The 14,520-nt window shown below is 37.6% G+C and overlaps 1 protein-coding gene across 4 annotated transcripts in view; it reads right to left on the bottom strand.

Annotated features, from left to right (window-relative positions):
* Positions 1-14,520, bottom strand: part of ANOS1 (anosmin 1) — a 127,503-nt gene that overhangs the window by 40,286 nt on the left and 72,697 nt on the right. For all 4 annotated transcript variants that reach the window (XM_086740488.1, XM_086740480.1, XM_086740463.1 and 1 more), the window contains 3 exons: positions 13,990-14,052; positions 10,605-10,827; positions 5,145-5,329 (listed from right to left, as the gene is read on the bottom strand). In XM_086740488.1, coding sequence (XP_086596614.1) covers positions 5,145-5,329; positions 10,605-10,827; positions 13,990-14,052 — 471 coding nt within the window. The remainder of the gene's footprint in view (positions 1-5,144; positions 5,330-10,604; positions 10,828-13,989; positions 14,053-14,520) is intronic.

Here is a 14,520-nt window from a genome sequence, read left to right as displayed (position 1 = left end):
TAACCCCTGAATCACTGACAAGTACAGAAGACGTAGCATTTTTGTAGAACTCCGCAGAAACTCATCCACTTGTTGTGGGCATTACTTTTGCAATTACCTCTCAACTACCCCGTTTTCAATTTATATTAGGATGCAATGTTTACTGCATTTTAATTTAATTCTTTAATCAACATAACACATGAACCTGAACCAAATGCCCTGTATATGTCTAAATATACTATACAATCATTACTGATTATCATTACTCACTACACATGCAAACTCATTAAAAACGTAGTGAGATCAATCTATTTTCACAAGCTCTGTTTTCTATAACTTCAAAAATTAATCTTCCCTGTATAGGATTTAATGTTCCTTTCAGTGATGCCAAGTACTTCCCAAAAAAAGGCACAGCATAATTTCTGTTTTTTGCTCTCTTTCCAATCTGTGTAAGAAAGCAGCAGCTGCCAACCTAACTCAGGTAGCCAGAACTTGAGGAAGGTGCTTCAGCTCTCCAGTAACGGTATTTTTACAGCCTTGACCAAAAAAAAGTGTAGATGTTATTCTGTACTCAATCTCTTCATATGGTGACAAGTAAAATATAGGGAAACAGATATCTCATTTGTGTTTGTGCATAAAGGAAAGTGGGCCTTTCTAAACTGCACCCTAGACTGCTCTCAGCCTGGTAAGTGTTGCAGACTTTGAACCCCCAAACATTTTTGCTACTCAGAGTCCTTCTCCATTCAGATTCCTGTATTCATCTTTTTAGCTCATGCAGGGGTAACAGTCCTTACGTTTTCATTGTGCTTCCTCTTTTTTCCTTTTTTTTTAGCTTTTATGCTACCTGTAGAGTGACTGATCTCATCCAAAGACGGGGTTCCTCTAGGGAAGAAAGAGCCTACCTGAACCAACTTTTACTATTATTTTAATTTCACAGAGCACTCAAATGTGCTATTTCTTTCCAGCATGCAGTCCCACATACTCAAGAACTTACAGATAAGATATGGCAGTGAACTAGAGTAATATCAACTATCACTGTATTAACAGATAAATAAATCATGGATATATTCAGGCTACTGCTGCAACCGAGACCATGGTCAGGACCAATATCTAATTGTAATTAACTAGTTACAACACTGTGGGTTTTTAAAAACAGTTAGTTACAAAGTAGGTTTAATTTGGATAGACTTGATGCCAAATTCCTCAACCAAGGAATCTTGTTTGTCACTTGCATCAGCTCAGCTATTCTGCTAGCACTAATTAAAAAAAAAATATTTCAGTTGTGTCAGTCTTCTGTGTCAACCGTGAAATACTGAAAGATCAAATAATGTGTCAATGCATATCACCAAAATTATTTTAATTTATGAACATGCCTTGGGCCCATTACTTTCATCGTTCATTTCGTTGGCAAAGCTCCTATTAAACTCAACAGCACGCAGGAGGTGTGTCTAACTCCTGCATTATAGAGTAAAAACAACTTTGACACCTCTATGTAACCTTTACATAGACTTAATAAATTTCAAGAAAGAGCTAAATTCTATTGATATCTCTTATACTGCCTTAATGGTAAATTGAATTTTTTTGTTTAATTTCTTCAGGCAGTTCTCACTACTTAGGTATCTTTGGAGCTGAGATCGTAATTTGCAGAGTCCTTTTGATATCTGTCTTATATTAATTTAAGTCCGCTAAACCATATGCTGAGTATGGGATCATAATTACTATTTATTTTGGCTATGCATCACCCATTTACTTAAAAGAGTGGTGTTTTGAAGCTAACCTCCAATCCTAGTAGACAATTCATCTGGAATAAAAGAACATAATAAATGAGTCCTCAGATAAAATCACTGGCCACTTTCAGGAAGGAAAGGAAAAAAAAAGGAAACACAAAGAAAACAAACTTTTTCAAAATTATTTTTGCAATAACAAGTAAAAATTTATGTGAGACATGAGAAATTACTTGCAAAATAACTCATGTAAAGGCAATAGTAAAGAGCAAGGGTTTTTTTTAAAAAGTAAACACCTTAAAATAAAGTTATTGAGAATTATAACCCCATTTATTCTGGGACAGATAATAAAAATAGAATATTGGACGAGGAACTGATAAAATATTATGACATTTATAAGAAAATGCAAACAATAACTTTGCATAATTACACTACAAATGGGTACAGGCATAGAGAAATTCAGAGTCTCACCCACAGCCTTTTTGATCTTCAATGGCTTTTTACATGCTCTCTAGCTTAAGTTGCCGAGTAATGAAAGAGCAAGCATCATCTCCCCTGGACTGAGATGCCCAAAGAGTTCTCAGCCAAACGGCTGAGCTCTTTGCAACCTTTGTCTATAACTAAGGTTTCCTATCCTAATGTTTTGGAATCATATAGAAAACCATCTCAGATATATGGACAAGAAAAGCCCAGAGGCTGGGTACAGAGTCACTTTAGTCAAACTGGATATCCATCCTTGTTGCTGATATTGCAAAATAAATCCTATTGCATGCAGTCACACTTAACAAATCTGACTGCCTGGTGGGATGTCTAAAACTGCAAACATCATGGAGTTACATTACTCTATAGAGACAGAAATTCTTATTACTAGCACCCCTCAAGGGTGCCCACCCTGTAAGTCCCATAAGGTATACACAGTTCACAAAGCCAGTCAGGCATCTTGAAGCTTGTTCTGAACTGACATCCCCAGTGGGGTCCATCATGCAATCAAACATCTGTCTCTTGTGATGCAGAAGGGGCAGTGAAGTTCTCAGATGTCAGTTGAAGGAAGCTTCTCCTGCCACAGTGACTAACTCAGCCTTTTCTGCCCGTGTGTAACAGACCCCCAGGACAGACAGCTGTCAGGGTTCTTACCACTCTTGCACAGGAACATGTCTGAAACACTCTCTCCTGTACATCAACTGCAAGAGGGAGGAGGTTCATATACGCTCCACTATTGTGCCTCTCTACTCTGCTCTGGTGAGACTCCATCTGGAGTACTGCATCCAGCTCTGGAGCTCCCAACATAAGAAGGATGTGGACCAGTTGGAGCACGTCCAGAGGAGGGCCATGAAGATGATCAGAGGGCAGGAGCACCTCTCCTGTGAGGATAGGCTGAGAGAGTTGGGGCTGTTCAGCCTGGAGAAGAGAAGGCTCCGGGGAGACCTTATAGCAGTCTTCCAGTACCTCAAGGGGGCTTATGGGAAAGATGGGGAGAAACTCTTCAGCAGGACATGTTGTGAAAGAATGAGGGGTAAATAGAAGGAGGTAGATTTAGACTGGATATAAGGAAGAATGTTTTTACAATGAGAGTGGTGGAACACTGGAACAGGTTGCCCAGAGAGGTGGTGGATGCCCCATTCCTGGAAACATTCAAGGCCAGGTTGGATGAGGCTCTGAGCAACCTGATCTGGTTGGAGATGTCCCTGCTCCTTGCAGAGGGGTTGGACTACACGATGTTTAAAGCTCCGTTGCAGCCCAAACCATCCCATGATTCTATGATTCTGGAGCATATATAGTGCATGCTTCCAGAAACGTGCATGAGGTCTGCTTCTGGGATGAGAAAAAGCACAGCAGTGTTCTACCTTTGCAGTCTGGATCCACCAGCCAGAAGACCTGGGCTTCTACAGTCTAGCACATACATATGGCACGGTAACAATGAAAAGCAATTCAGATCTGGCTTGGTTTTGCTACATGGTATTTTCCTAGTAGCAGAGGCAGGAGACTGTTTGCTGAACACAGAGAATGCAAACTGAAGACCTGTACCTCAGCTGAGAGATAATAAAAAAAGTCACTTTAACTTCATCAGGTTTGGAGGTGTGCAGATTCCCTTGGGCTTGCAGAAGCAGGGTTTCATGCCAGGCTCTGCTGCAGGTGACTTTTTTCTGAGCAAGACTCCAACATAGTGACAGCTCCCTGTAGCACCACATTGAAGCGAAGAACTAAACTTCTGAGTGTTCAGTTTCACAAGCTTGACATTATTTTAAGATAGCTTTTTCCTACACAATCTGAACTGAGAACGAACACAGATTGTCACAGAATTTAAACTCCTTATTTTATTTTGTGGATGGTTCCATTTATTCCCTCTTTCCTTTTTTTCCTAGCTACAATGACATTTTGCAGGTCTTTTCAAAATCAGCATTTTACTTTTCTTGTCAGCAGGGATGAGGGTGAAGCAGTTAAGATAAACGATTGGAACTCTGCCATCCAGGTGGACTGTCAGCATGTTAAAAAACAGACTGAAACTGGGAAGGAACTAAGTGAAAATTTATGCTCTGTTGGCTGCTTCTCATTAAGAAACATTTGCTCATGAATCTTACATTTTCAGTCTGGATTGCACTGAGTGATAAGAGCATGACATCATAGTATTTTCCAAATTGGGAGAGTAACCTCTGAAAAAAACAACTTTACAAAGAATATAGGTTTTCATCTTTTTTTCACTCTTTGTTTTTTTTTTTTTTTAAAAAAAGATTAAACAGCCTTTTCACTAATTATATTTCTTCTCTTTTTTATAAGACCCAAGCCATGCCTTGGAGACTGTGCACTGAGTGCCACTGACCTCAAAAGGACTATGCATCTTATGTGCTTTGTTCAACGGATTTCGGTATCTAATTCTACATTTTTCAATATATTTGTGGATTTCAGAGACTTTGAAATTCCCATCTGAATAGATCATAAGTATGCGCTTACAAGAAAGTGCCACTCACTGGCCTTATGAAAATTAAGTCTCCAGCCAGCTCTATAGATTTCTATCTATAGAGAGCAAACCCACAAAATAAACTCCTTTTGAAAACATAAACCTCTAAGTATTTTTTTCTTTTGGGGACAAGGCAACCACTATTTACTTCTTTACTGATATATTCACACTTTTTTTTATGAAGTAATTTTCAATACATACCAAAAGCATTTGATGTTTCTATAACCTAAAAACTTGAAGTGAAAATACTGAAGTTCATTTCTCCTGAGTAAATCTGGAAAACAGTTCAGTGTGCAGTGAAGTAAGGCCTTGGAGATCTGGATTCTGTTTGCAGCTCTGTTGTGACCTGGAGAGAGACCCTATAAAGGGATCCCTCTGCATAAGCCTCCCCACCTATAGGTGGTCTAACTCTTCTCTGATCTGAAGAGAACCTTTAGATCATGGTCTGGAAGCTAGGGACCCATATTGCTTTACAAAGAACTGACCTGTGCCACAGTTTGCCAGTTAGTAGCATCATCCTCGCTTGGATGGATTCCTTGATTCCACCTCCTCTGAACAACATAGATCACAGGCTCAATGGAAATATTGAATTTTGAAGACCACTTCACCTCTAGGTCTCCAGACTGAAGTTCTAGGAATTTTAATTCTTTCCGGGGCTTCAGTGGAACACCTGAAATAGGAACATGCAGACAAAAATTTGTGAGTAATTTACAAGATGCAATTAAACCATACGTAGATCAAGCAGTATAAAAAACTAATTTTTTTTTTGAAAAAGAGATTGTTGGTCAGACAGAAGGAAAAAGAGTGACTGCACAGGCTGATAAGCATGGGAGTTTCCATGCTCATAGCTGACCTATCTCTACTAATAGTAAAACTTGGTTTTAAATAATCTTCAAATTATTTCTTTATTTAATTCAAAAAAATAAAGGATCTGAAAGTTGTAAGCTAAAACTGATCTCACAGAAAACACTTTCCAAATATGGTTTGATAACCTGGAAAAAGATCTCTTTGATCCTAAGCAGAATCAGCTATACCTGTAATTCAGTTTTTCACCAAATTTGTCCTTAAACACATAATGACTGAATTTCCACAGCATCATATAGTACTCTGTTCCACTGCTTCTCTATCTTTACCATTACAAAGCTTCCTCCCTCCCTTGTTTAGTCTCTTCTGCTGCATCTTAAACTGAATAGTTGTCCAGGATGTTCACAGATCCTGGAGAATGAATTCTTTCTGTCCTTTTTGGAGAAGCCTTTTATGCACCACAAGACTGTTATCATGCCCCTGAATGTTTTCTTCTTCAGTCTAATAACCACAGTGAACTCCATTTTCCTTTTAAATCAGTGTTTCTAGAGCTCTGATCATTCTTGCAGTTGTCTCTGGAAACTCTCCTTTTGGCCCACACCCCTTCTCCAGAGGCAGATTGTGTCTAAGCTCTTAACGGTGTAGATGAGAGAAGCAGGATTATTTCACACATCTTACATTAGTCTGATATACTAAAAAAGTGGTTTGCCTTCTCCATGGTAGTATGACCTTATTGACGCACATGCAGCTGTACTGTCAATCTCCACTCTTCCCTAAAGATCTAGGAAGGTAATTTCAAGATATCTTGGAATAGATACATTATATCTAAGGTATATCGTCCAATTTTTACATTTCAGAGACAAAGATGTATTTCTAAAATTTCATGGTAATTTCTCATTACACAATGACACTGAAGGACAGCTATTTCTGTTGTTTCTACTGCTGATAACATCACTTTAAAACAAAAAAAAAATCAGCACCAGCTTGAAGGAAAAAACAACTCTTCAAATTTGGCATCTTTTGATTAAACCACTAAATCAAGTGTTAGATACATTTCTCTAGACAGACTTTAGGAACTCATATTTTAGTGTGTAGCATTTTGCCACTTCATGATATGTCATAAATAAATATTTCTATGCTGACATATAAACCTTCTTAGCAAGATATCGTATGCACTTCAGTTATTTTGATATTTCAGCGGGTGTCCACGTAAGTCCAGCTGTATGTGTTGGTTTGATAAATTGTTTCCTACTCAGTCTGCCACAGATGACTGAGTACCAAAATTTCCTTAGGTGAACAAACTGCTTTTATATTTTAAGACGTGTTCTCCTAAATGTGATTATACAATTAGTTATTAGTAAATAAAAACTGATCTTACAGCCCTGAACAAACCTAGAATCAACATGAAGAAAGTCCAGTTATCTGGTTATCACAGCAGTTTGTACCCCGGATATCCTTCAACAGCCTGCAGTCTTAGTCTAATATAACAAACATCACAGAACATGTCAGTTTGGATTTCCACATTTGAAAATCCTTCTTTAATTACGATGTACAATAATCCTACAATTTGCATGTTAAGAAAACCTCCATCTGCTTTGCATTAGGGGAAGTTGGATTCACTTGATTACAAGTATCTCAGCCTCTCCAGTGTTACGTAATTGCGTGCAGATGGAGTGCAGCAGCACAAACAAGGAGAACACAGCACAAGTGCATTTTAAAATACTTTTGTAGAACCAGCACCATCAATTTAATATCCAGATGTGTAGATCCAATTACTCCTCAATGTGCTTTTTATTATGTAAATGGTCAGCCCTTTCATTGTGCTGGAACAAATTAGTCCTCTGAAGTCTGCAGTGCTTAACCGAAGAATTCAAATCACTGATTGCTGTATGTGTGCAACACCAGAACCCAGGAAAAAATGTTTCTAAAGGTGTCTTTCAAACAGTACATGCATCTCTGTGCCATGAAAAATAAATGCACACTGGTCTATCGTACAAATCTGTATGTTAAATGTTGGTCCCCCAGGAACTGAAGAAGTTTCCATGGAAGGGTTTCGGACAGTAAAGGGTACATTCATGGCATCAGTACCATTGCAAACACAGTTGTTCAAAGACTAAGAGATAAACACTTTAAAAACTGTACACTATTATTTTAATACAAAACTATTTTTCTTTAAGCATGAAAGGAGCCTTTAAACTGTGGATGACCATCTGGCTCCAGCTATCCCATTATAATATTGTCACACCATCATACCCTTTAAATGTCATAATCTCTTTACAATATTCCTTGCCCAGATCTGCAGTTTGGTCCACTGCATGGATTGCTCCCTTACGCATTTCAGACAAAGTTAGTTAGGCCGATTTAGACAGCATGAACCCTAAATCTTTGTTAAAAAGAGGTCCTGGAAAGTTCACACAAGTAGGGGTAACATCACATCTGAGAGACCACTAACTTCTGAACAGGAAAAAGGTGATAGGTAACTTTTTCAGCTGTCACCAGTGTAGTGCAGGAAAAGATACATGTCCTTGTCCTTACTTGGGGATGCATACGTGCACATTAGACAACGTGAACCTGATCATGCATTTTCTGTCCCTTTCTCTTCCTTCTTTTTTCTTCTGCATCTTTAACCTGTTTTATTTCTAAGCAGAGACACTGTCCTCATTTCTACATCTAAAGTACCAAATCTACTTTAGGCACTTACTGTTATTTATAACACGATTATGTCCATATAGAAAAAAAAAATAGGTAGGCCATGGAAAAGGGACACTTTCTGAAGTCCTTCACTAGTCGAGATGACATAAAGGAGGTGGATGAGGCAGAAGACAGAAGAGCAGGAGAGAACATTTGATATCTCCAGTAAAGGGAAAAAAAAAATGTGAAGACTATGTAACTGATTAGTAATACTCCCAACAGAGATGGAAAATACAATGCTAATGGACAGTTTGAAGATTATAGTGAATGCAAGCCAATAAACAATTAGGATACAAGTAACTGGACTTGTTACGTTAATCCAACAACATTTGCAATATATGACTTCAGTGGCAGTGCACTTATATTAATATTCTTTTAGGACTGCGCTTTAGCACTAAGTACTAGAGGGCTGTTTGTAAATCCAGTAAATCAGATGGATATATCTGCTGTTGTAACTAATCTCCAGAGCTTGATCAACAGCAAAACTACAGCAACTTCCATAGACTCTTAGATTCAATCTGAGTTCATTTTCTAGCTGTGAGTGCTGTCAAAATGATAAGAATAAGTACTGAACTTATTCACTAGATCTTAGTCACACTTGCAGAGTTTGCTGTTCCTTAGTGACAGGAAGGTCATTCACCCCTAGAGGAAATGAATAGCAAGCCTGCTCCGCTTCTATTTGTCCTTTGTTGCAGAAAGGCAAGTTGAAGAGGCTAATTAGCCGAACTCATCAGCTGAGAAGGCAGTAAGGTACTGGGCTTGCCCTTCCTCTGCAAGACTTATACGCTCTTACAAGCAAGCACCTCCTGCAGATAGGTGATAAGATGTTAGAGGAGGTTACTCCTGTCCCTATATAATTACGCTGAACAGCAGTAGAGTCTCCAGTGTGCAGTTATACAACGTATCACATCCTGTGTTCTCTCCAAAAGCATGTCCTCTTGTTTCATCTGTTTGTTTGTTTGCTTGTTTGTTTTGTCTTTACCTTTTCCAGCTGTTAAATTTACAGAAATGCTTTGCAGCTGTGGTATGGAGCTTGACCATGTAAAACATTACACATACAATACAAATGCCAGTTTATCAGTCTGGTCATTTGTCTCAAGAAGATGAAAGAAATAACTAAGTGATCCATTAAAGGGGTTGCCCTGAAGTCTCTTGGAAACAAAAGAATTTCCCTTCTGCACTGGAAATCTGGATCACAGTATTGCCTACTGTTCAAAATGCTTTCAGTAGTATCTTCATCAGTTTTATGCTTACTCAACCTCTATGACTTCTAGATCAAATTTTCTCTATTTATGTAAGTAAATATGACAGTGCTTCCAGATGGCCCATCCTGTACACTCAAAGACAGGATTCAATAGTCACAGGTCATTATTTCTGACATACACTCTCATTACTAGGGACAGTCAAAAAGATGCATCCATATATCAGTTAAAGTGATGAACTTAAAAATAAAATCACCATCTCCCTCACATATTTCACCATTTTTCCATCCTCAGATAAAAAAAAAAGTCTGGATTCGGACCTAAGCCTGGAGCTTAGCTCAGAGTTCTGCTGATTATACTCGCCACAGAGAGCCCATGCTATCAGAAGCATAACTGATTAGTATTTATTTTTTATCACTGAAGTAAGGAGAATGGATTCCTAACAAAACATTCAACTCTGCGGAACAAGAAAATGTCTTTTATAAATCCTCATTGTTCTGCATTAGGAGCACATTTGCAGAATATTTCTGTGTATAAAGCTTTTTAATTCCAACAAATTAAAATCTGGAGTTTATCTAAGCAAAACATTTCTTAGTCTATATGTTCTTGCTGATGGATGTCAAGGAGAATCTTTTTCATAGAATCTCAGGACTCAACTCAATTAACAACTGTTGAATAAGACTGCCTTAGATTTAAATAATGAATTAATGTATATGTGGATATTATAATTTTTCACTATTTTGTTCTTAGGTCATTAAGAACATCAATGACAAACATACTGTACTGATTTGTTCTTTTACTAGATTATCTTACACTTGGTATTTGGTAGTCCTACCTGCTTGGCGTATAATCACAAATGTTATTTGAGACTAACAGGACTTGAACTATTTATTGGTATTTTTTCCTGCTGCATTCTCGCTCATCTGTACTAAATTAAGTGAGATTTCACTTAAATTGGCAAGGTTTTTCTACTTAAGATTATTCATAATAGCCACATGTTTACATTCCATAGATTTCCAGACATGAGCTTTGTAAGAGGGGTAGGGGGGGAAGTATAGAAACTCAAGCAACATTTTCCTCTGGCTTTCCACCCTTTCAGTGTCCAGCCACACCTCTTAGAGGCATCTGTCTCCTTTTCTTCCCATCTATACAAACTCCTATGAAATTAAAGTCCTCTTTTTTTTCTAGGAGACTTTATTATGGCCTGAAGTTATTAGCCCAGTATGTGTACATATTAATAATATCTACCTTTGTACAGATTTTTTGGAATCTGGCACGTATGACCACATCCATTGGAACAGCATTTCTTCACACCAGAACATTCACTATCAGATTCACAACTTTCAACACAGGCAGCTGCAAAACCACTGGCCTTCTCAGGTGCTGGGCAGTCCCCTTGCTTCACAGACAGGATGTACTTCAGGAATTCACAGCTAGTTAAGCATTCATAATTCTTCTTGGGGAAAAGAGGCTAAAGGGAAAACAAAAGAATTGTATGAAGTTTTCAACAGGAACAACAACAACAAAAAAAAAGATGAAAAAATGTTGTACTTTTCCCAAGACCTCCTAAAGGAAAAATCAGATTTTCAGCTTTTGCAAGACTATCCCTGAAGGTTTATATATTCAAGCCACTTCTAAAAAAGCATTCCAAGTACAGAATTCCCTCAAGTGAGACCACCATCTTTAATGAAATATAGTTGTTTATATCTGCCAACTTTCCCTTGTTTTCCTAAAATTGGCTGGCTACAAAGTTGCTCAATGACGGATTAAAAACATTCCTAAAACAAAGGGAAAGCAATGGTCAGACAGTCTATTTCTTGGACTACCCCACATTCCTCCCTTTGTACTTCATAACACTTTACCCACAATATCTGATGTAATGCCACTCTAGACAAATAAGTGAAATCTTGTTTCATTATTCTGTTTGAACTGATTTGGCTAAGAGAAGATTTTGCAGCATCTTTATGTTCTTGCCAGCATATTAGTAATTGTGCAGCTCTTCATGAAACTGGAACTAAATTTCTGATTAAATTATAATCAGAAAATACAGATTAAAATAAGCCTTAAATATATTGATTAAAGATCAAAGTAAATGCTACCTTGAAAGGTGGCTTCAAAGCATAGACATTTTATAGCATGAGTACTACTCAGAGATTTGCAAGGTTCACTTAAAACCATATTAACAACACCATCTAGGACCCTGGGCAGAACACTGTGTGTGACATGGAGATTTCATCTCCTCTTCTATCTGGTGTTTTATTTAGTTTCATGCAAAAATGGCCAAAGTGATTCCCTTAAAGTGATTTGTAGAACTGTAGATGGGCAACCCATGTAACTGGGGTTTCTATCTCAGAGTAACCAAAAACCTTCCACTCTGACAGACCCAATTTACAGATTTCTAAGCCTGAACAGGAATTATAACCCACTCTCCATCTAACTATTCATGTAACTTTCGCAACTTCCTTCTATGTTCAAACGTTTTACTCTCTTATTTTTTCCTGTTCTTGTATTTCTGGTGAAATTAGAAAGTCTCTTCACTATCAAGGAGGCCCAGGTGTTTCACAGACTATGTATCAGTTTATTTTCCAAAGTCACTGTGGTCCAGGAATGTGTCACTAAATTACCTCTCCCACCTTCTCCTACAGAATAGTCCAGAAATTTTGAATCACGCTTTTAAGAATGCATTTGGGTGTTACAGCTTAACCATCCTAAAGGCTGCCAAAATGAGCAGTCCTCTATTTCTCCTATTGACCCCAGTGATCCTTGGACACACATTCCTGCTCTTCCCCTGCACTGGAACACACTTGATCCCATGGTTAGCCAGTTAAGAAGCTAAACCAGCTTATGGAAAAAACTTACGGAAAAAAAAAAGGATCCAGATAAATTGTCTCCTTTTTATTCTTCACAAATAAGGTTCCTTTAACATTAGCACACTTATTCAGGAGATAAGAAGTAACACACCAAGCAAGAACCTTAAGAAACACAAAGCTAAATTGTTGCTTCCAGATTTTTTACAAAATACAAAAAGATTGAAAACACTCTCAAAGGAAAACAGCCCCATTTAAATCAGTCCAAGAATGTCTATGGAGCATACAGGAGTCTCAGAGAAAGGAAAGTGGTCCCGTGCTTTTGTGTGTGTGTGAGAGAGAAGCTAATTTCAAATCCTAAAACATCACAAATTTGCAGCTACTTAATTAAAAACCTTATAGCTCCCTGAGGTGTAATACGTCCTCAAGGCTTCTCCTCCTCACCCTATTTCACAGCTCATTTTTCAGTTAGCTGCTAAACGTGCTGCTCTTCATTACAGGCCTTTGAAGTTCTAAATTTAGCTTCAACCACAAAACACTAATCAAAGAGGGATGCTCACTGTTTTTAACTACAGTAGAACAGTGTTCTACAAATGTTTTCCTTTTAAACCAATTTTATACGTATTTTCACCCATATCTGGAAACATACAGCCTGAGTGAGAAGCGATATATGAGTATAACATAAATTAAATCCACTAAAACTGCTTTATTTCGCTACCCTAGAGTTTTGTATATGAGGAAGTAGCAATTAACCTGGGTTAAAGAACTCTTACAAGGATTGGTTTTCATGAGAAATTTTTACTTTGTCTTCTAATGTAACTATATAGATTGGTAATCCAGTAATCCCTATTTACACATAGTTGAATCTAAACTTTTTTTTAGTTGAAATTACAGCTTTTCCTAATCATCTTCATCATGCTTAAAATCATTTAAACATATGTCATGCTCTTGTACCAGAAAAAGAGTGCCCACTGTGATGAGGGAGGAATTAAATCAGTATATCAGTGCGATCAATATATCAATTAAGGTAATTTCCATTTTTTTATATGAAAAGCTGAAAATCTTCATAAATATACACTTTCATAGACTTGAATAAAGTTATATCTTTACATTGATTTAGTTATAGTAAAGTAATTTTCCATTGAGATTGTTCTTCCATTTTGTACTAAAAAATATGTGAATTGTGACAGTTGACTTCGACCAACTCAGCAGAGCCACGTTTTAAAACCAATAAAACAATCTCCTTTTTTGTACTAGTTTAACTGATCTAGGCTTGCTTATCCACAAGGTTATTCTGAAACATGATTTTTCCAAAGACTTGCTCCTGAAAAATTATATATTTTGATAAAAGTCTTCTGAACTAGGAGTCCACAATCCAGGAGAGACATTCTTTTAGAAATCAGATTTACTTTCACAGACAGGAAAGCCACCTTTTCTAGTTACCTCGTACAAGGATTTTCACACAATGACTTGTAGTCTTTTAAACAAGGATACTTTTCCTTACACATGGCCAGAAAAGACAGAAGGGTATGTGGCAGAAATAGCAATTCACAGGAGGGATTTACAGCACCTTTTGAGAGAAGCTGCTTAAATGTGGCTGGATCAAGTCTTAAAACTTCAAGTTAAGATAAATCATTTGGTCAGGAAAATTCTTCTTTTTTAAACCCAAATTTAATATGGCTAAATTGATATATATATATATCCATTCAAACAAAGGTAAATGCTGTAAAATTCCCGTGTTTCTTAGCTGTCTCCTTGAAGCTAATAATTTAAATGAAAGAGACAGCTAGAACAAAGTGAGAAAGAGTGCCCTTGGGCTGACGTACCTCACAGAAGCTTTGGCAATGATTTTTCTTCAGGTCCCAGGACTCTTTGCAGGGCTCCAGGCACTAGGAAGAAACAAGAGGCAAAGAAGTGTCAGGAAGAGAAAGAAATAAACAACCACAAATGACCCCATTTCTTCTCCAATTTTTTGTTTGGCCCATAGGAAGCTAATAATAGGCTTTAAAAATTCACTTCTCCTGAGGATAAGATTGTGTCATTGAGTCATGGTGTCAGAGCAAGGTCATGCCAACCTACGGTTAGATTACAAGAAATATTTTCAGAATTCCTTACTGTACAAGGCAATTGCCTCACTTGTTTATATGCCATTCTATTTTCTGCCTTATTGATTCTAGGTCCTAATACCATTTAACACCATGTCACTGGATCACAGAGGCAATGTCAAAAGCACTACTCTGAACTGCAGAAAGTTAAGTCTCCTTGCTGACCAGCCTAAAGATTAGACGGGCACATTGCCTTCCCACGTGAGAAACTATTTCATCAAGCTACAGAGTAAACTCAGCAGACGCTAAACC

Source organism: Chlamydotis macqueenii, chromosome 1 (genome assembly GCF_036417535.1).
Source record: "Chlamydotis macqueenii isolate bChlMac1 chromosome 1, bChlMac1.mat, whole genome shotgun sequence".
Lineage (NCBI taxonomy): Eukaryota > Metazoa > Chordata > Aves > Otidiformes > Otididae > Chlamydotis > Chlamydotis macqueenii.
The sequence above is the reverse complement of the archived record's forward strand: the minus strand, read 5'-3'. Positions and strand labels throughout refer to the sequence as shown.